Raw genomic sequence first — 21,844 nt, forward strand, 5'->3', positions numbered from 1 at the left:
CATCCTGCTCCAACAGTACTCACACCCCCACACATCCTGCTCCAACATTACTCACACCCCCACACACCCTGCTCCAACAGTACTCACACCCTCATGCACCCTGCTCCAACAGTACTCACACCCCCCACACACCCTGCTCCAACAGTACTCACATCCCCCACACCCTGCTCCAACAGTACTCACATCCCCCACACACCCTGCTCCAACAGTACTCACACCCCCACACACCCTGCTCCAACAGTACTCACACCCTCACGCACCCTGCTCCAACAGTACTCACACCCTCATGCACCCTGCTCCAAAAGTACTCACACCCACACACCCTGCTCCAACAGTACTCACCCCCATACACCCTGCTCCAACAGTACTCACACCCCCACACACCCTGCTCCAAAAGTACTCACACCCACACACCCTGCTCCAACAGTACTCACACCCCCGCACACCCTGCTCCAACAGTACTCACCCCCACACCCACCCAAACAGTACTCACCAGTCCCCACGTCCCTGACAGTACTCAACTCCCAACACAACCCGAACAGTACTTACCCCCCCCAGACACCCCTGACAGTACTCACCCCCAACTCCCCCCACCACAATCTTCATCAGCGCCGCCCTGCCCCAATACATGGTCACATCCCTGAAGGGGAATAACCACTGGAATTTGCTCGTGCTGTCTTTGACTGATGGAGCACTAACCCCATACGAACGAACCTTGTTTGAGCAACTGTGTTATCAAGCACTGTCCCTGCTTCTTCTGTTCATACACCTTCCTGTAACCGCTAACCTGCTGATTCTGGTTCATTAGCACAGCACAACCCCAGGAGACAGCGAAGGAACTTCAGGTGCCTCAGTATAACATGGGCTGGAATTTATTATTGAGTCTGTGATTTCATCAGTAAATTTTTTGAGTGACTCAAACAGTAAGCAACTTTGAAATGGTAATTAAGTACAATTACTGTTTGTCAGTGCAGTTAACAGTCTCGTTTCTGGGGTGTGTTATTATTGAACACATTGAGAATACACGTTTGTCACCATGCAAGGATTTCATACGAGGGTGGTTGGAGGCTTTTGGAGCAACGCCAAGTGGAGAAGCAGGTGCTTTCTCCCTGAGAGAAGAGGAGAGGAGAGGCTAAATCAAATAGCCGGGCAGTCTCTGCTAGTTGCAGGTTGCTGACCAACCCTGATCAGAAAGCCTGAGAGGAGAGCCCACATTGAAGGCATAGTAAATAGAGCTAGGATAGAGTGTAATCTTCCATGTCCATTCTTTCAGAGGAGGAGCGCAGTTTGGAATTTTGGCAGTGTGCCCAAATTCCCAATCTGAGGCCTTACTACCAGCAAGACAGACTTTAGCTTTTGTAAACTTACGTGAGTCATTCGATCTTTCCCTCTTTCTTTATCTCTTCCTCTTTTTCTTTCTTTCTCTCTTTATCTCTTTCTTTCTTCCTCTCCCTTTTTACCTCTACTTCTTTCTCTCTCTTTTTCCTTCTTTCAGTCTTTCTCTCTCTCTCTCTTTGTCTCTTACTCTCATTATTTCTTTCCATGATTCATCTGAAAATCTATTTTAATTTTCTGTATTTATATCCACTTGTGGAGCTAAATTTTCTGTCTGACTCACAGAATGACAGGTCCTTGACTCATTAGTGGATAAAAATAATATCAGTGACCAAAAGCACATGAGTTTGAGCAGTCAAAGCTGCTGCCTCTCAGTCACTGATGCCAGGATACAGCATCGTACATTATGGGACCAGGGTTAATGTGTGCTATGATCAGACGTGTGAAACCCAAAATCCTTTACTTAGTTTTCAGATACTACAATATAGGACATCACTAGCATTTTCTTATTTGCCTTAACATGCTATGTTTGCTTGATATCAGTTAGGCTTGATTAATTCTGATGACCTAGAGCAGCTAACCTGACTGAGGACAGGCCTCTTCTCTGTAAACCATTAGTGTTTTCATAACACTTGGCATTTTCACCCATGCGACACGCATATTTAGCAGGTAGCCAATAACCAGTAACTAAAGAAGTAAAGTAATGCAATAATCAAAATATTCCTTCCCTCTTCTTTGTGTTCCAATAGATGGACAAAAAGATTAAATATACTTGTATGCGCCATGCAAATTACTTATTTTTTAGTCACTTGTGGGACATGGGCATCAATAGTTGGGCCAGCATTTATTCCCGATCCCTAATTGACTTTGAGAATGTGGTGGTGAACTGCCTTCTTGAACTGCTGCAGTCCATGTGCTGTAGATGTACCCACATAGCTGTTAGGGAGGGAATTCCAGGATTTTGACCCAATGACACTGAAGGGATGCCGATATTTCCATGTCAAGATAGTGAATGGCTTGGAGGGGAACCTGCAGGTGTAGGAGTTCCCACATATCTGCTGTCAGTGTCCTTCTTAGATAGTTGTGGTCATGGGTTGGAAGGCACTTTCTAAGAAGCTTTGGTGAATTTCCGTGGTGCACCTTGTAAATGGTCCATACTGCTGCACCTGAGTGTCAGTGATGGAGGGAGTGGATGTTTGTTGATGTGGTGCCAATCAAGTGGGCTGCTTTGCGCTGGATGATGTAAAGCTTTTTGAATGTTGTTGGAGATGCACCAAACCAGACAAGTGGGAAGTATTCCATCACATTTCTGACTTGTGCCTTGTGGTGGGTTAAGTCAGGAGGTGAGTTACTCACTGCAGGATTCCTGGCCTCTGAACTGCTCTTGTAGCCACTGTGTTTATATAGTTGTTCTAGTTGATTTTCTGCTCAGTGGTAACCCCCAGGATGTTGGTATGGAGAATATTGAGTGTTGAATGTGAATATTGAGATCATATACCCAACAACTTATTTGTTCCTTAGTTTTATTTATTAATCAAAAATGGAATTAGTTATATCTGGATTCCAGATTAAGCACATGTGATGAGAGGTTCTTGTATTGGAAGGTATGAGGCTAGAAGTAGCTGGTCTTTGGAGAACTGACAGTGAGGATGTGACCCTTACCCTCAACAATCTGAAACAAAGGCAGCCAGTGTTATCAAGCCATGGAACCCCCTCTCAACCTGAACCAACTGCTTCAGAAGAGAAGGCATTAGGAGAGAAAGTGACCAGGGGAATGGAATCTAGGGGAAGAAATAGCTGTTAATGCTATAGTTAGGATGTGTTTCAAGCAATATGGATGGCAAATGATTCAACTGTGAAATAACCACGGGCTAATTGTTGCTGTGTCACAGTACATCACTGTCCATGCTTCTCGACCTAGTATATCAAACAGTACCACTTTGGCAGCAGTAACTATTTACGCGGTGAATTCTGTGTTTTCATCACATTTTATTCTTTTCCAAAAGGGGGAGTTTCCTTTAATTTACCCCTTATCAGCATCTTGTAACGAATGATAGGAATGAACGATAATGTTCAAATTACAGACTAAAATCATTAGTTACTTTTACTGATGGGGCACTGATAATCTGAATCAGGCTCCAGCAGGACCTGAACTCATTAGATTGCAGTTTGAAATTGATTTGCACATTCTTTGCTGGTCTGCATTGTTTTAGTCGTGCCTTTCATGCAGCTTAATCCAATGGAGATTATTTTACCAATGTTGCTCGTCTTTGTCAGTTTGTTCCCAATGATCGATTTCATTCTGCTTTAAGATTTGTGTGTTAAGTAGCTCCTTCAAAACTTCAGGACATCCCAAAGAGCATGACAGCCAACAAAATACTGTTTGAGGTGTATTCACCTTTGTAAAGTAGGAAATACTGCAGGCAGCAATCTTTACAAGACAGATTACTGAGACGTATTTACAGTGCATCCAGTGATAGTTTAGCTCATCAATGCGATATGTGTGGACTGTACTCTGAAGTATCAAAGAGTCGTCCCATGGTCCTATAGCAGTGGGTATGGCTCATGCCTGAAGTAACCATCAATCTGCGTGCCAATTGCTCTCTGTCCACTTTGGTTCGTTTTCAGCTTTTCAGTGAAGCAGAAAAGAACTGGCACCCACCCACTCGCCAGAGTCGCGATGAATGTTCTCGTGACATTTTCAAATCAGAAAGTTGCTCTCAGCCAGAACCAATCTTGATTTTCCCTTCTATTACTGATAAATTACTTACCAGCATATAATTGTAATTCTCCAGAAGTCATTTGTTCTTAACAATCGTGCACCAATTGGTGCCTTGTTAATACTCAAGGATAAGTCTGTTGTCTGGTGTTTTTTCCTTCTTTAGTCTGAAGATTTTTCATTCCCCAGATGTGGAGACCTCTTGCCATCGACAAGAAGCTCAGAAACTGCAAGCTTAAGGTGTAGGTGGGAACAGACATTGGTGGCTCCAACTTCATTGCAATGTAATATGCAAAACTCTTTGACCAACTGTGCAACCCTATGCTGGCATAAATTACGCCTTATCCTGGAGGACTACAACAAGTACATGCTGTGAGATATTTATGGCCAACCAATCATTAATTATGAATTGTAACCAATTCATTCCTGATCTTTGTACAGTGATTTTTTTCCACTAGCCAATGGCACTGTCTGATGAGTCCATGTGTTGTGATTGCCAACATTCAGGCTCCCATTGTCTGGTCTGGTGGTCTTGGATGGTGTATGTGCAGCAGAGAAAACACTGATAAATGCTGCTATCATTCTGATAAACTATAGAGGCAGAATGGAGTTAAGGGATGCTCTTCAGCAACAGAAAGCCGGCTTATGAAGCAATTAGAACATAGAACAATACAGTGCAGGAACTGGCCCTTCGGCCCTCCAAGCCTACGCCGACACATTTTGCCCTTCCATACTAAAACTGTTTTCACTTACAAGATCCGTGTCCCCCTATTCCCTTCCTATTCATGTATTTGTCCAGGTGCTTCCTGAATGCTGCTATTGTGTCTGCTTCCACCGGCTCTTCTCCTCCTTGTTAATTTGAACATGAGTTCAACCCCTGTTCTGAAATGTGATATTAAATTACATATCTGCAATAAGGAGCCTGCAAAATCACCAATTGAACGTAGGCACAGTTAATCCAAGGTGTATCGGCAATTGTAGATTTTAGTACTTACTTCAGCTGGATAAGTCTTACTCTTTCCTGAATAGAAAGTATATCCATGAGATGGATGAATGTTAGTCTTTATCCAGAGGGTTGGAATTTAAAAGGTTAGAAGGTAATCTATGCAAGGACCAAATTAGATTACACCTGGAGCTCTATATTTAGTTATGGGAATCAAACCTTGGGAAGGTTATATTGGCCTTGAAGAAAATGTAGTGTTGACTTACTGGAATGAGTCCTGGACACCAAGGGTTAAAATATGGGAAGAGATTTCACAACCAAAGATTGTGTTCCTTGGAATGGTAAACATTGAGGAATGAGTTATTCAAAGTTTACAAGATATTCAGGAGGACTGTTGGGATACATATAGAGAAACTAATTCTGCTTCTTAGATACTGTAAGTGTTATGGACCAGACCAGACCCCCTCAAAATATTTTAAGATGGTAGCCTAGAGCCTAACTTTTTCTTATCTTAAAGGCAAATGTAACATGCTGTGTTCCAGATGCAATTTGACTGGTCAAACCTCTTGGTGTTAAGCAAAACACAATTTATTCAAACACTGTAGTTAAAATACGACAAAAGAAAGAAGAACTTAAGAATAACTTAACTCTGTTGGAAAACTTAATAGAATAATAGATGCAGTAACTATTACTAATTAACTGTTCCGATATAGTAACATCTCATAAACACACCCATTAGCAAAATGGCTACTTCAGGAATCAGATTTTCCTACTTGCAACACTCACAGTAGGAAGAGAAACCCCAGTTTCTGGCTGTAACCAAAAGAGGGGGAAAAAATAGCTTCTACTTCTTCAAAACTCTAGCTGTTTCTGCTGAATCTAAAGGCTTAAAAAAAAACTAGAAATCCTGGTCTGTGAAATGTGGCCACACTCTTCCAAGCTGCTTCTATTGTTCCAACTTAAGAAAAACTAAAGCCTCACAAGCTGTTTATGTTACCACAGACTGGTCGGCACACCTCGTTCAATCTCTCAAAAGAAACCAGGACAAAATATGGTTCTTAAAGCCATATCATCCTCACACTAAGGCTAAGGACAAGTCGTCTAAAAATTAGAACCAGTTCTTTCAAGAACGCATTGACATGCAATGGATGTTACTGGGACTAGAGGGTTTGAGATATAAGGAGAGGCTGGGACTTATTGCCTGGAGCATAGGAGGTTGAGGGGTTACCTTTGTAGGAGTTTATAAAATCATGAGAAGCGTAGATGAATTGAATAGCAAAGGTATTTTCCCCAGGGTAGGGGAGTTCAAAACTAGAGGACATAGTTTTAAGGTGAGAGGGCAAGATTTAAAAAAGAACTGAGGGGCAAGTTTTTAAACAGCGTGGTTTGTATGTGGAATGAGCTGCCAGAGAAAGTGGTAGATGCAGGTACAGTTAAAACATTTAAAAGACATTTTTGGTCAGGTACATGATTGTTTAGAGGGAATGGGCGAAACGCAGGCAAATGGGACAAGTTTAGTTTGGGAAACCCGATTGGCATGGACAGGTTGGACCAAAGGGTCTGTTGCCATGCTGTATGTCTCTATGTAGGTATAAATTGGGAGCTCTTTTCCAATAAATGACAATTGATAATAAATCGATTGTTAGTTTAGGTTCTCAGATTGATAGGTTTTTTTAATCAAATTTGTTAAAGGATATTGGTCAAAAACGGGTTATTGGAGTTAGATTGCAGGTCAGCTACAACCTCGTTGGACAGGTTGAAGGGGCTAAATAGCCTTCTACTGTTCCTAATTGATTTGATGTGTAGCAGCATCACAAATGGATTTAAAAAGGAGACTCCCAGGAGGGGTCCTCCGTCCATTACTAGTGGCTAGTCCTTTTAAGGAGTCAAATTGAGATGCCGTCAATTTTCCCAAAAAGCACTTATCACTAATGATCCGTTTGAATGGATTGACACACCAGCATTACTGTTTTCGCAAACCATCTGTCATTTGTGATTAAGTATAATTTCCTTGCCCACTTTGCAGCTTGTGTGGGTCGAGAGGTCAAAGATGGATGGTAATATTATTCCAGCACTCAGACTACCTCCATGCTCTCAGTTTGTGTAGTGAGATGCACTGCTTCTTGTTTTAAACACTATTTCTGCTGTGCCCCTAATGAGGGTGTAATATATTTGATATCTGGTTTTCAATTTGCTGCTGTCTATGTTGCTGAGCTGCTGTGGGCCTGCAGTCACCCAGCACATGTTTTTGTTCAATCACGAAGCGTAGCTACTTTAGCATCCACCTTGTTTTAATAAGCTGTTTTTAAATGGTACAGGGATATGAAGTACCTCTTACATTTACTCCTGGAACAGGAATGCTGCAAGTGGAGGAGGCGAGTTTCAGCAGAGAAATAGCATACTTGGGTGGGACATGACACAAGAACTTCCTGGTACACCAGTCATGCATGGTATTGACTGTTGGTCCGGGTGTGCCCCTAAATTCAGTTATCACAGTTTATGTTACAGTACTTACTGATGTGCATTAAACTAGGGCTGTAATTAACCTTAAATGCCGGAAGATCTAAAATCAGATGTTTGTCTGATCCATCTGAGTGCATGTTTGAAGGTCTTTTTGAGCTCTCGATGAAGATAATGAGTTCAGCCTGTTTAAGAACAGTAACTTATGCTCGAGTCTAATGGCAAAACTTATTGGCTCAGTCTTTCGGTCTCCAGATCGTCGGAGACTGGATGTACACCCCCAAGCTGTGCGTAGGTAACCCCACGCCCGGTATCCCTGACATTGCCAACCTTTCCATTTCCTGGTGACTCAAACCCATTCCTCACGGCTGTTTATTGACTATCAAGCTTTGAAAAGGCACTGTAGGTAATTGGGATATATTTGGGGCTAAATTAAATTCAAGGCTGAATTCCACCAGTTCGCAAAAACAAGTAATTATAATTATGTTTATCTTTCTATTCTTGTTCTCACTTTAAACTATTTTCCATTATCAAACCAACTGATCTAAACTTGAATGTAGAAATCATTTCTGCCTCAGCCATTAACCCTGAAATGGAAGTGGAACCTTGAAAGCCAAACAGTGCTCCAAGGCAAATACCGTGTGGTTGATTGTGACCTACCTTGTTAATTCAAAACCGATAAGAGCAGGTGGAATTTTACATCCCACCCAATGATACTCTGCGTTGTCTCCCAAATAGGGATCAAAGGATGAAAATCATAGGGCTCTTGTAGTGGTGCAAGTTGCTTTTCATTCATGAAATGTGAGTGTTGTTGGCAAGACTGGTATTTATTGCTTATTTGCCCATGAGAAGGAGGTGATGCTCTGCCATCTTGAATGGCTGCAGTCCTTGGCACGTTGGTACACCCATGATGCTGTTGGGAAGTGAGTTCCAAGGCTTTGAGCTATTGACAATGAAAGAGCAGTGACGTAGTTCCAAAACAGGGTATGTGACTCGCAGGATGCAGTGTTCCCATGCATCTACTGTCCTTGTCCTGCTCAATGCTAGAGGTTATGAGTTTGGGAGGTGCTGTCAAAAGATGAATGCTGGTAGTAAACCAAACTGTTGCTGAGTAATAGAGAATGTTCCAAATCTCGTTCGTATATACCACTGATATGCAGGAATGAATTTTAAAATCATTTTGGAAGAATGATTCATTGTAAAGTATTTCCATAACACCTGCCCTGGGGCATTCATTTTCTAATTGTACATTCCGGGGAAGACCCAGTGAAATACACAGATGTCACAAAACGGTAACAAGTCATCTAATCCAACCAGCCTGACATACTCCATTCAAATGAATAGCTTTAATTACGTTTATTAATTACATTACACTCCCTATTCCCGTATTTCCTTTAAGTCGTGTGAAATTCCTCCATCCACCCAACTAATCTAACCTGGAATGTAGAAACTGAGCTTTCAGTTACTACAACAGAATCAATTTTAGAACTTTATGTCTCTAAGTATGAATATGTTATGGCTGCCCTCTGTCTGTACTTAATTTTCTATCTCTCAGACTTCCTTCTTTATCCCCCAACTATTGGAAACAGCTATCCAAGATTTTATCGGGGAAAGAGGTTCTATCTAAACTGTTTCAAATGTTACTTCTTACTGTTAATGTAGGCATCTCTGGCTGGGCCAGCATTTATTGTTCATCCCTGCTTACCCTTCAGGAAGAGATGGTGAGCTGCCTTTATGAACCATTTGTTTTGGGTAGACTCACGATTCCATTAGGGAGGGATTCCTAGGCTTTTGACTCGGTGACAATGAAGAATCAGTGATATATTTCCAAGTCGGGATGGTGAAAGAATTGGAGGGAAATTTGAAGGTGGTGGTGTTCCCAAGTATCTGATGGCCCTGTCCTTATAGATGGTAGTAGCCATGAGTTTGGAAGGTGCTGTCTGAGGAGCCTTGATAAATCTCTGCAGTGCTTCTTGAGGAGCTGCACTCATCCACACAAACAGGAAGTATTTCTGACTTTTGCCTTGTAGATGGTGGATACGTTTTTGAGACTCAGGAGATGAAGTTCTTGCTGTACGTTCCCTCGCTTCTGGCCTGCTTTTGTAACCACAGTATTTAAATGGCTAGTCCAGTTCAGTTTCCTGCCAATGATAAACCCCTGGACATTGACAGTGGTGGGGGTTCTGGATTCCTGTCATTGAATGTCAAAGAACAATAGTTAAATTCTGAAGAAGGGTCGCGACCCGAAACATCAACTTTCCTGCTCCTCTGATGCTGCCTGGCCTGCTGTGTTCATCCAGCTCCACACTGTATTGTCTCTGACTCAGGCATCTGCAGTTCTTGCTATCTCTCAATAGTTAAATTCTCTCTTGTTGGATATGGTCATTGACTTGAGTTTGTGAGGTACGAATGCTACTTCTCACTTATTAACCCAAACCTGAATATTGCACAAGTCCTGCTACATTTAGACAGTCTGCTTCACAATCTGAGGAGCTGCAAATGGTACTGAACATCATCATCAAATATCCCTACTGCTGACCTTACAATGGAGAGGAGGTCATTAATGAAGCAGCTGAAGATGGTTGGGCCTAGGACACTACCCTGAGGAACTCCTGCAGAGATGTCCTGGAGTTGAGGTGACTACAACTGGTGGAGAGTTTATCCCTGATACCCGTCGATTCCAGTTTTGCTAGGGTTCCTACATGCCAAAGTCATAGAGCCGCAGAGATGTATACCATGGAAACAGACGCTTCAGCCCAGTTCATCCATGCCGATCTGGTATCCTAGATAAATCTAGACCCATTTGTCGGCATTTGGCCCATATCCCTCTAAACCCTTCCTATTCATATACCCATCCAGATACCTTTTAAATGTTGTTATTGTACCAGCCTCCACCACCTCCTCAGGCAGCTTATTCCACACATGCACCACCTTCTGCATGAAAAGGTTGCCCCTTAGATCCCTTTTAAATCTTTCCCCTCTCACCTTAAACTTATGCCTTCTAGTTTTGGATTCCCCCACCCCAGGGAAAAGACCTTGTCTATTTACCCCATCATTCATGATTTTATAAACCTCAGCCTCTGATGCTCCAGGGAAAATAGCCCCAGTTTATTCAGCCTCTCCCTATAGCTCATACCCAACCCTGGCAACGTCCTTGTAAATCTTTTCTGAACCCTTTCAAGTTTCACAACATCCTTCCTATAGCAGGGAGACCAGAATTGCACACAGTATTCCAAATGTGGCCTAATCAATGTGCTGTACAGCCACAACATGACCTCTGAACTCCTATACTCAATGCACTGACCAATAAAGGCAAGCATACCAAACGCTTTCTTTACTATCCCATCTACCTGCGACTCCACTTTCAAAGAACTATGAACCTGCACTCCAAGGTCTCTTTGTTCAGCAACACTCCCCAGGACCTTACTATTAAGTGTATGAGTCCTGCCCTGATTTGCCTTTCCAAAATGCAGCACCTCACATTTATCTAAGTTAATGCAGCCTTGATGTGAAGGGCTGTAACTCTTACCTCACCTCTGGAATTCAGCTTTTTTTGGCAATGTTTGCACCAAGGCAGTAATGAGGTCAGGAGCTAGGTAGCCCCGGCGGAACCCAGACTGGGTGTCACTGAGCAGGTTATTGCTGACCAAATTATTTTGATAGCACTGTTGTTGATGACACCTTCCATCACTTTACTGATGATTGAGAGTAGACTGATGGCCAGTAATTGGCCGGGTTGAATTTGTCCTGCTTTTTGTGTACAGGGTATACCTGGGCCACATTGTCGGGTAAATGCCAGTGTATTATTGCCAGTATATTATTGTGCCAGTATATCATTGCCAGTATACTGACAGGGGCCAAAATCTTTTCAGTATCTGGTCATTTCTTGATATAATGTGGGGTGAATCAAATTGGTTGGAGACTGGTATTCGGGACGCTGGGATCTCTGGAGGAGGCTGAGATGGATCATCCACTCAGCAAGGGAACTGCCAAATGATGCTGTTCCAATGCACTTGCTGCCCTTGGGTGGTAGAGCTTGCAGGTCTATGAATATGTACATATTTGTTTAGTTCTAACAAAATAAATTAGACATAAAATAAGTGTAAAATAAGTGTTTTTTCTGAAGAAGGGTCCAGAGCCGAAATGTCAGCTTTCTGCTCCTCTGATGCTGCCTAGCCTGCTGTGTTCCTCCAGCTCTACACCTTGTTATCTCAGGTTCTCCAGCATTGACAGTTCCTACTATCTCTAAAATAAGTGTAAGATGTTATTGTTCAGGTTTCAGATACCTGTTTACTTTCAGAAACATGTCTGTATCTGAGAATGGGTAACCAGCAAGACCACAATTGATAGTTTGACACTGGGGTGATGACGAGGATGCATCAAAACGGTTTCATTGTTCTGTTTGAATATGTGTGCAATGGCAGAGAAGGTCATTAACAGGGGTCACTGAAACACTTCAGTTCAAATGATACATAGAGAGTCATAGAGTCATATAGCATAGAAACAGGCCCTTCATCCACCAGTCCATACCACAATGATATAAATTAGTAGATCAACTATGCATTTATAAAACCTTCCACATTCACAGGATACCCGAAAGCACTTCAAAGACATGAAATATTTTTAAAATGTAATTATTGTTGTCACGTAGGCAAACAGCAACCAATTTCTACATGGCAAGATCCCATAAACTGCAATGAGAGAAGTAATCAGTTAGTCTCTTCTGATAATATTGGTTGAAGAGTCTGGATTTTCCAGGGAAAACTCTCCCACCTTGCTCCCAAATATCTCTGAGACCTTTCACATGCCCCCAGACAGGCAGTGAGGAATTCATCCAGAAGGTATCACATGTGACAATGCTGTGCTAGTCTGTTTGTCTGTATGTGCTCCACTGAGTTTAATTCAGTCTCAATATGACAAGAGGCATAGTCAGTAGCTGGTGGCAGTTCATTTTAAGTAAGACATCAGGAAGAAGCTTTTCAAGCAGAGAGTGATTTACTTCTGGTTGGTTGGATAGGGGAAAATTCATTCCAGCATCAGAACGACAATGTGCAGATGTTTTATTGTTTTCTGAGTAATTGAATGCACTTTGAACCATATATGTCCCAGGATAGCAGTTTGCCTGTCGATTCCTATAAGTGGACAATTGGTGCATGTCCAAGGTCAACCTGTAACAAGAGATGGAGCTTGGAGGGAAAATGATCAGAAGCCCCTGATTATTGTTTCACACTGATTCACATTACCGAGAAAACAAACTGGACTAGCCATATAAATATTGTGGTTGCAAGAGCAGGTCAGAGGCTAAGAGTCCTGAAGCAAATAACTCTCTTCATGACTCCCCAAAGCCTATCCATCATCTAAAAAGCACAAGTCAGGAGTATGATGGAACATTCCCCACTTGCCTGGTTGGGTGCAGCTCTAACAACACTGAAGAATCTTGACGCCAGTCAGGACAAAGCAGCCCACTTGATTGGCACCACATCCACTCTCACCACCACCAAAGCTCAACAACAGCAGTGTGTACCATCTACAAGATGCCCTGCAGAAATTCACCGAGACATTTTAGACAGCACCTTCCAAATCAATGACCATTCCATCTAGGACAAGGGCAGCAGATACATGGGAACACTACCACCTGCAAGCCACTCACCATCCTGATTTGGAAATATATCGCAATTCCTTCACTGTCACTGGGTCAAAATGCTGGAATTCCCTCACTAACTACATTGTGAGTGTGAATACAGCACATGGACTGCAACAGTTCAAGAAGGCAGCTCAGCACCACTTCTCTTGGGTAACTAGGAATGGGGCAATAAATGCTGGCCCAGCCAGAAATACCCACATCCCATGAATGAAATGAAAACCTCATGAGCTCTGGTCCCTTGTGGATAGTGGCTCATTCCTTACTTCACAGACTGACAGATTGTTACAGTGCAGTAGGAGGCTATTCAGCCCATCTTATTCAACCTGACTCTCTGAAGAAGCAACACACCTAGCGCTATTCTCCTTGCTTTCTGTCCATTACCTGCACGTGCTTCCTTTTCAGATAACAGTATCTATTTGAGTTGTTTCAGTAAAGCTGTCCCACCACACTCTGGGAGAGTGCATTCCAGAACTTCACTATTGGCTGTTTGATTTTTTTCTCTGTCGATCTTGTGTTTCTTTTGCTCATTATTTTAAATATGTATCCCTTTTAAAATCTGAGTTATCATGAACATGCTGTATCATTACAAATGAGCTGATACCCTTTCGTCCGCACCCCAGCATCCTAAAGTTCCTGGATTAGTAATTAGTTTAAAGAAAGTGTAAAGTATGACGGATTTTAATTGATCTTAACAGCCACCATTTTCAGGAGAGCTCTGTTTACAACTTTTAAAAGAGGGGTCGGGTTTTAATGCTTTCATGCTCATGTTTCATTGAAACACATACAGTTGGCAATTAGCCGGGAATCTCTTTTCATTAACGGGACGATGCACTGGGTAAGGCGTGATCTGCATATTTCGGATGAGTAAATGCTTCAGAATGCAGAACTTTTCAGATATTCCCATTCAACTTTCGGTTCTCAGTTGGCGACAGGAGCATCAGTTGGACTGGCTTCCCTCAGTTCACCCCAAAGCACTGTCCATCAGAGAGATTAATAAAAGGGGTACAGCCATGGTCATACAGGTAAGATGCTTCCTATCCCCATTCTCTCCCCCCGGGGAGGACAGAGGGAGGGAGTGATGGCGAGCTGACGTCTTGCTTTGACCTAACAGCGACTCTGCAAAAGGGGGCTGTCTCCAAATAGTGGAGAGCGCGATTTGCCAGTACAGAAGTCCAGCTCTCTCCATACATGGACAGTACAGGGACCCCGCAGTCTCACTCACTGAGCTGTCAGCAAGCAGGGACCACTTAAGGAGGGCTACTCCACACTCTGGAGGCTGTCAGTTCGCGTCCCAGTAATGGATTTGCCATCAACTGTGAAATCCTCTGTGATGTTTTAACCCGGTGGCCTGGGAACCGTTTTTTCCTCTGTGTGTGCGTTTTTGTTTTGTTTTTCAAACAAAAATAGCGGACATCACATCATCAAAAATGACGGAGAGGTGCAGTGTTTTAAGAGCTCTCTCGGCAGCCCTGTGCTGTTTCTATAGGAGCTCCTACATTGGAGTCAAGGTATGTACTTAAACATTCCTCTATGTCAAACAGACCGGGATAAGGAACCAGATTTCCTAATGAGACAAAATATATTTATACCAGCATCGGTTTACCAGACTTCTCGCCTCTTAGACTAACAGCCAAGACATTCTCTTTGTGTGAATTCAGACAAGAATCGTTTTCATGAATGAAGTTATGGTCTGTGTAAAGTTTTAAATTTCCTACTAACCCCGTGCTCCCTCTGAAGGGCAGAAGGAGGCTCCATTCAAATGTACTTGTTAGCTCGAGTTGTTGATTTTGATTTTTTTTGTGAAGTGTCTGATATTAGACTCACGGAGTATGTTTAAGCTGCAACGGGATTAAGCAATGTGCTCTTGCTTAGTTTGGCATCAGGCTTTAATACTTAAAATAACTCGAGTGGTTGTCATGGGAACTTTCCATTTAATTTTGAGCCAGTTCCTTTGCCGCCTGTGTGCTTGAGGGTATTATTAGTGTTGGATTGGGGTCTGAACCCAGCCAAACCGTCTTGCTAAGGAATGAACTAAAAATAACTCTTGCACCGCATGTAAATTTTAAAAGAAGCACACTCAATCGTTTAAAAATAAAGATAGAGGCGTTTTTTATGGTTGAAAGCCGAACGGCATTGGTCCATCTTCCAACGGAACCCTGTGATTCAAGGGCGATGATCCTTAAGTCTCGTGTGTTGTCGGTGGAACTCGTCAGTTTCCGAGTTGGGAGCTCATGTAACATTGTTACATTTTCCAAGTCTGGAGGCAGAAGTAGCCAACCCCTTAAAGAGGCTTCCATGTCCGGGTATGATTTGGACTGGAGACGACACAGCTTCTGCAAGTGGCCTAAGAAGCTGGGAAAGGAAGAACCCCCCCCAATCTAACCCCTCAGTCCTTTATAGACTGTGGAGCAGGGACCAGGCAGCTACAACAGCGGGGGGAGGTATCTGCCTCAAGTCCCGTCCTTTACTCCTGTAGTAACCGCAGCCCTGGCTCTTTAATTACGTGAGTCACCTTCATCTTTCAAAAAAAAACCGAATAAAGACACAGCACATAAAAGTAATAACCACCCCACGCCTTTTAAATCCCAGATGAGCTGAGTTCAAAAAACGAAATTGAGGTGCGTTATGTCAGCCCCAGAGAGTCTGTGTGGGAGACCGCTGAGTGTTTCATGTGGGTTTCTGTGAACCGTTCCCAGCCGTACAAAGAAAATATATCCCTCAGAAGGACTTTTCGCATTTGGGATTTGCGGTTTGAAAGCTCCATGCGAGTGGAAGAAATGAAGGAAAGTTCCAGCACCGTTTTAGTTTACAGAGTGGCCGGAAGGGAGAGACCCAGAGAAACTGTTGAAGGTTTAGATATAAACGCTCGTAATGACACAGGGCCAGGGTGGGACAAAGATTGTCCGATAGCACAGCCTAGTGTAGGATGTACAGTTTCCCAGATAGCTTTGTTGAATTGAAACAGATACATTACTTCATAGTGAGGTCAATATTGGAACAAAGGCATTTCTGGCTAAAATGATGAGTAATTAATTCCACTGTGAAGAATGGCTTTAAATTGTAATAGTGAGAGACAGTATCCAGGGCGTATTAGGAGTAAATTACTGCAGATGCTGGAATCTGTGCTGAAAACAACAAATGTTGGAGATCACAGCTGAGCTCTGATGAAATGTCACCTAGACTCCAAACGTTATCTTGCTGTCTCTCTCCATGCATGCTGTCTGATCCAGGGTGTACTGTTTGAATTTTGTTAATTCATGGCAAGACCAGCATTTATTGGCCGTCTCTTGTTGCCCCTGAGAAGGTGTGATGAACTGCCTTCTCAAAGTGGAGTCCATGTTGTTGTGTAGGTATTGTCCTCAGTGCTGTTAGAGAGGGAGTTCCAGGGTTTTTGACCCAATGACAGTGAAGGGACAGTGACATAGTTTTGAGGTTTTAGGCTCAGGAGTGAACTTCGAGGTGGTAGAGGAACTGAGTTTTGAACATGCGGTAAATGAAACTCTGGACAGTTGCTCCAGAACATCTTGTAGATGTTGCACACTGGTACCACAGTGGTGGAGAGTGTGAATATTTAAGGTGGTGGATGGGGTGCTGATGAAGTGGGCTACTTTAGTTTGGGTGGTGTTGACCTATTTGAGTGTTTGTGGAGCTGCTGTCCTCTGGGCAAATGAAGAGTATTCCAATTTATTTGTGACTTGTGACCTGGAGATGATTGCCATTCTTTGGGGAGTCAAGAGATGAGTTACTTCAGGTTTGCCAGTCTCTGACCGGCTCTAATAGCACAGTATTTATCTGGCTGACCCAGTTCATTTTCTGGTCAATGGTAGCAGAGGATTCAGTTATGGTAATCTTTTGAATGTTAAGGGACAGTAGTTGGATTCTTCATTTACCTGGCACTTGTGTGGTATGAATGACACTTGTCGTTTATCAGCCCATGCCTGAATGTTGCTAAATGTGGACATGTATCTGAGGAGCTGTGAATAGTGCTGAACTAGTCTGAGCCTGGAACATAAGACCATAAGATGGAAGGCATCGGGGAATATCCTTATTTCTGACTTTCTGATGGAGGAAAATTCTTGGTGAAGCAGCTGAAGCAGTTGGGTCTAGGACATGACCCTGAAGAGCTTCTTCAGACATGTTGTGGCTGAACTGATTGATCTCCAACAATCACAACCATCTTCCTTTGTACCAGCTATGACTCCAACCAGCGGAGAGTTTTTCCCCAATTCCTCCTGACATTTGTTTTACCAGGGCTCCTTTTTGCAGCACCTGGTCAGGTATTTCTATTGTATCACTCCTCAGTCTTCTCTTTTCTTCACCCTCAACTATGTAATTTTCCTTCTCAGCTTAACTTCCAGTATCACCTTGTTAGAATTATTTTCAAGATGCTGCTGGGTTTTTCTAAACTCTTGTGTGTCACTGTATTCTTTTAGAGAACTCTTTATCCAGTCAATTGTCCCAACTTTCAGCCCTGGACTTCCCATTAAACTTTCATCGTCTGGAATTCTCTTCCCATGCGATTTAATCTTTGATACCTCTCTCTGTGTTAAAGAAATTTGCCCACATTACATTAGGGACATCCATATGAGCGACTCATTGTATGTGAAGGCAATCCTTTGGCAGCAGGGACACTAGAGTCTTTTGTATCGTCTTTTAAATCCTTCACACACTGTCTGTTCCTTTTATAAAATACTCGATAAATGGGGTGTTACTTTGCTTCTGATTCTGTTTAATATGTGTATAAACGTAGTCACTCTCCCTAATGTGTTTCGTAACAAGTCCTAGATTACCTGGGACAAACAACACGAAACTGCTGATTCAACTCAACCAGTCCATGCTGCCATTCATGTTCGACTCAGTTAAATCTATCATCATAGCCCTCTATTCCCTACTCCTTCATATACGTTTCCACAGTACTGTGAAGCTGGAGATCCAAGATATTGACCCAGTGACAATGAAAGGATGCAAAATATTTCTGAGCCAGCAGGGTACATAAGTTGTAGGGGAATGTAAGACCATAAGATGTAGAAGATGGAGTACACCATTCAGCCATTCAGCGAGATTATGGCTGAGTTGATAATCCTCAACCCACTTTCCTGCCTTTTCCCCATATCCCTTGAATCCCTTACTGATTAAAAATCTATCTGTCTGAGCCTGGAACATAAGACCGTAAGATGTAAGGTAATGTGCCCCCTTTGGTGAGTTGCTATACTGAGTTCTGCAGCTAGTGCAAATTGCAGCCACAGAAGCACTGGTCCTGGTTATGGTGGATGTTGAAATGGCGCATGAGCTTCTGATCAAGTGGAGCAGGTACAACATGAATGGGTTAAAATGTTGGTGTTAAAATCACACAGATCAGATAACCACACAGCCAGCTGATGGAGAACACGTGTGAGGCACTCCAACTCTCTGATGCTGAAGCCTTGGGTGTATGTTGTCTCACCTGTATTTGTAAATGGAGAAAACAGTCATTACAGGCAGCTGAATCTCCTTAAAAAGCAGCATGTAGCAGGGCAACTGACTGCATGTTCTTAATGTTACAGTCAGGGACAGAGGTAGTTTGCTCAGATTTCTAACAGCTGGACTATTTTAATTCACTTTGATTCCCAAGTTCCCCACCCTTTTGATTCGAACAGCAGACTATTTGACCTTGTTTTCAGTCACTGAATCAGACTCCCAGGTGAGAATCTGGGGTGGATGAAGTAAATGTAGAAATCTTTGCATTCACCCAATTCACAATGTCATACCATCAACATCTACCTCTCAGGCTATTAATCCAGACAAAAGTTGTTGAGTTGGGGGAGTAAGGGAGATAAAAGTAGGGAAGTCTTGCTACAACAGTACAGATCACTGTGAGACCGCATCTGAGGTAATACATACAGTTTTAAACGTCTTATTTAGGGAGTGAGACACTTGCATCGGAAGCATCTCAGAGAAGGTTCACGTGGTTGCTTCTTGGGATCAATGGGTTATCATAGAAGGAAATGTTGAGCAGTCTGTGCCTACATCCAGTGCAGTTTGGAAGGATGAGAGGTGAACTTGAAGCAAATAAGGTTCTGAAGAATGCTAACAGGTTGGTAACTGGGGGAATGTTTCCGTTTGTGGGGAATCTAGAATGAAGGGACCAATTTAAAAACAAGGGATAAAAACAGAAAATGCTGTAAATCACAGTGGGTCAGGCAGCAGCCATAGATGATCTTCAGAGACTCCTTCACCCCTCCCCTTCAGAGAGTCAACAAGACTCAAAACATTAGCTCGCTCTCTCTCCACAGATACTGCCTGACCCGCTATCGTAGAATCCCTGCAGTGTGGAAAAAGGCCCTTCGGCCCAACAAGTCCACTCTGAACCTCAGAGCATCTCTCCCAGACCCAGCCCTCTATAACCCACCGAATCTACACATCCCTGAGCACTATCGACTATTTAGCATGGCCAATCCACCTAGCCTGCACATCTTTGGACTGTGGGAGGAAACCAGAGCACCCAGAGGAAATCTACACAGACACAGGGAGAACATGCAAACTCCACACAGACAGTCGCCCGAGGGTGGAATTGAACCCAGGTCCCTCATGCTGAGAGGCAGCAGTGCTAACCACTGAGCCACTGTGCATTTTCTATTTTCAGTGCCAGCATTTGCAGTAACTTGCTCCTGCTGAAAAACAAGGGATCTCCCATTTAAGACAAAGACAGGAGAAATATCTTCTCAGAGGGTCATTGGTCTTTGTAATTCTCTTTCACAGAGAGTAGTGGAGGCTGGGTCATTGAAAATGTTCAAGGTTGAATCACACAGGTTTAGACAGACAAGGGACATGGGTTTTGAGGACGGGCAGGAAAGTGGAGTTATGGTCATATTAACAGGATGTTATCAAATGAGGAATGAACTCAAGGGGCTGAATGGCCTACTCCAGACCCAACTTCTTATGATCTTACAACCACTTTTCCAAGGGTCAGACACACCGATATATTTGGGTTGTGTTACACTATGTGAAGTAAATTTTTAACATTATTTTCAAAACTGTTTGAATTGAGAAATGCCACATGATATGTTAATGAAGTAGAGAGTGCAATGAGCCTGTGACTTGTGGACAAAAATACCAGCACAGACTTGATGGGGTAGCAGGAACTGCAGATGCTGGAGAATCTGAGATAACAAGGTGTTGAACTGGATGAACACAGCAGGCCAAGCAGCATCAGAGGAGCAGGAAGGCTGACGTTTGGGGCCTAGACCCTTCTTTTGACTTGATGGGTTATCACAGACTTGATGGGTTGGATGGCCTGTTTCTCTTGTAATTCTCTCATTCTCTGTGCAATGTATTAATGAGTGTTGACTTGTTGTAGTGAGTGACGGGTCTGCAATAAATAGATAAAGAAATTTGATTGCTCTTAGACACTGATCTTTGATGTTTACCCACTAGGCTGGGATGTTTGCTGTATTTTATAGATAGGTAAAGGCTTTTAATTGCAGCAGCAAATAATGTCAAAAGACACAGATTATAGAGCCACAGGAAATTGTGAGTGATAAATCACTGCGAACAAACATCAATTAGAACATCTCCATGTGTTATTATGTTAATTCCCACTCTGTTGCAGGATAGGCATAATTAGATTAGAAATTCACTGTGTTTTCTCCCCAGGGCTCAGTGAATCACCCAGTTAACAACAGCCAGAACCAGTGGCTGAACCAGTGCCACAAGTGCTCACCACACCATATCTCATTTAGAAAGGGATAATAAAAATCGAAAAATCGAAAAACCAAAAGAACTGTAGATGTGGGAAATCTGAAACAAGAACAGAAATTGCTGGGTAATCTCAGCAGGTCTGGCAGCATCTGTGGAGAGAAAGCAGAGTTAACGTCTCAGTCCAGTGACCCTTCTTCAATTCTGAGGAAGGGCCACTGGACCGGAAATGCTAACTCCTAAGTTGACTGCCTTCTATTGCATTGTCACTTGGGACGCCTTCCTTTTTAATAGGGTCTGCTAGCCTTTGGTTGGGAAGAGTGCATAATTTAGACAATGCATTGGCCATGTGGCAGTTCAGCAATGATAAGGTGGCCAAGGACTTAAAACCAAACCATCATCAGGCTGCTCCCATGAAGGCCTCCTGTACAGGAACTATTGATATTTGATAAGATGATTCCACAGAATCTACACATTGCAGAAGGAGGCCATTCAAACCTGTCTGAGTATTTTAACTTCTGCCGTTCTCCTGCCTTTTCCCCACAACCCTTGCACATTGTTTCAATTTAAATAACTATCCAAGGCCCTCTTGAATGCCTCAATTGAACCTGTTCCCATCACATTTCCTGGAATGCATTCCATACCCTAATCGCTTCCTGTGTGAAAAAGGCTTTCCTCCCACATCACATTTGCCTCTTTTGCAAAATATTTTAAATCTGCACCCACCAGATCTAGATCTATGAGTGGGAATAGTCTCTCCGTATCCATTCTGTCTGTGCTCATGGATTTGAAAACTTTGATCAGATTTCCTTAGCCTTCTCCTCTCCAAGGAAAACAGTGTGGAAAACTTTCCACATAACTGAAATGTTTCGTCGCTGGAACCATTCTCTTAAGCTTCTTCCTCACTCCCTCCAGTTCAATATTCTGGTAAACTTGTCAGAAGTTTACCTCACTCAGAGATATTAGGAAATGCCAATGCTGGAGTCTGAGATAACACAGTGTGGAGCTGGAGGAACACAGCAGGCCAGGCAGCATCAGAGGAGCAGGAAAGTTGACATTTCAGGTCAGA

General features: G+C 42.9%; 1 protein-coding gene across 3 annotated transcripts in view; it reads left to right on the plus strand.

The window, feature by feature from the left end:
• LOC109938255 (breast cancer anti-estrogen resistance protein 3 homolog) overlaps positions 1-21,844 on the plus strand; it is an 87,781-nt gene that overhangs the window by 42,342 nt on the left and 23,595 nt on the right. The window contains exon 1 of one of the 3 annotated variants that reach the window (XM_048602131.1): positions 14,037-14,123. The exons of 1 other annotated variant lie outside the window; for it this stretch is intronic. In XM_048602131.1, coding sequence (XP_048458088.1) covers positions 14,112-14,123 — 12 coding nt within the window. In that variant the 5' untranslated portion in view covers positions 14,037-14,111. Of the gene's footprint in view, positions 1-14,036; positions 14,124-14,340; positions 14,610-21,844 lie in introns of those variants that run through there. One more of the 3 variants, XM_048602130.1, reaches the window with a different exon arrangement.

The sequence above is a fragment of the Rhincodon typus genome, chromosome 10 (genome assembly GCF_021869965.1).
Source record: "Rhincodon typus isolate 14 chromosome 10, sRhiTyp1.1, whole genome shotgun sequence".
Lineage (NCBI taxonomy): Eukaryota > Metazoa > Chordata > Chondrichthyes > Orectolobiformes > Rhincodontidae > Rhincodon > Rhincodon typus.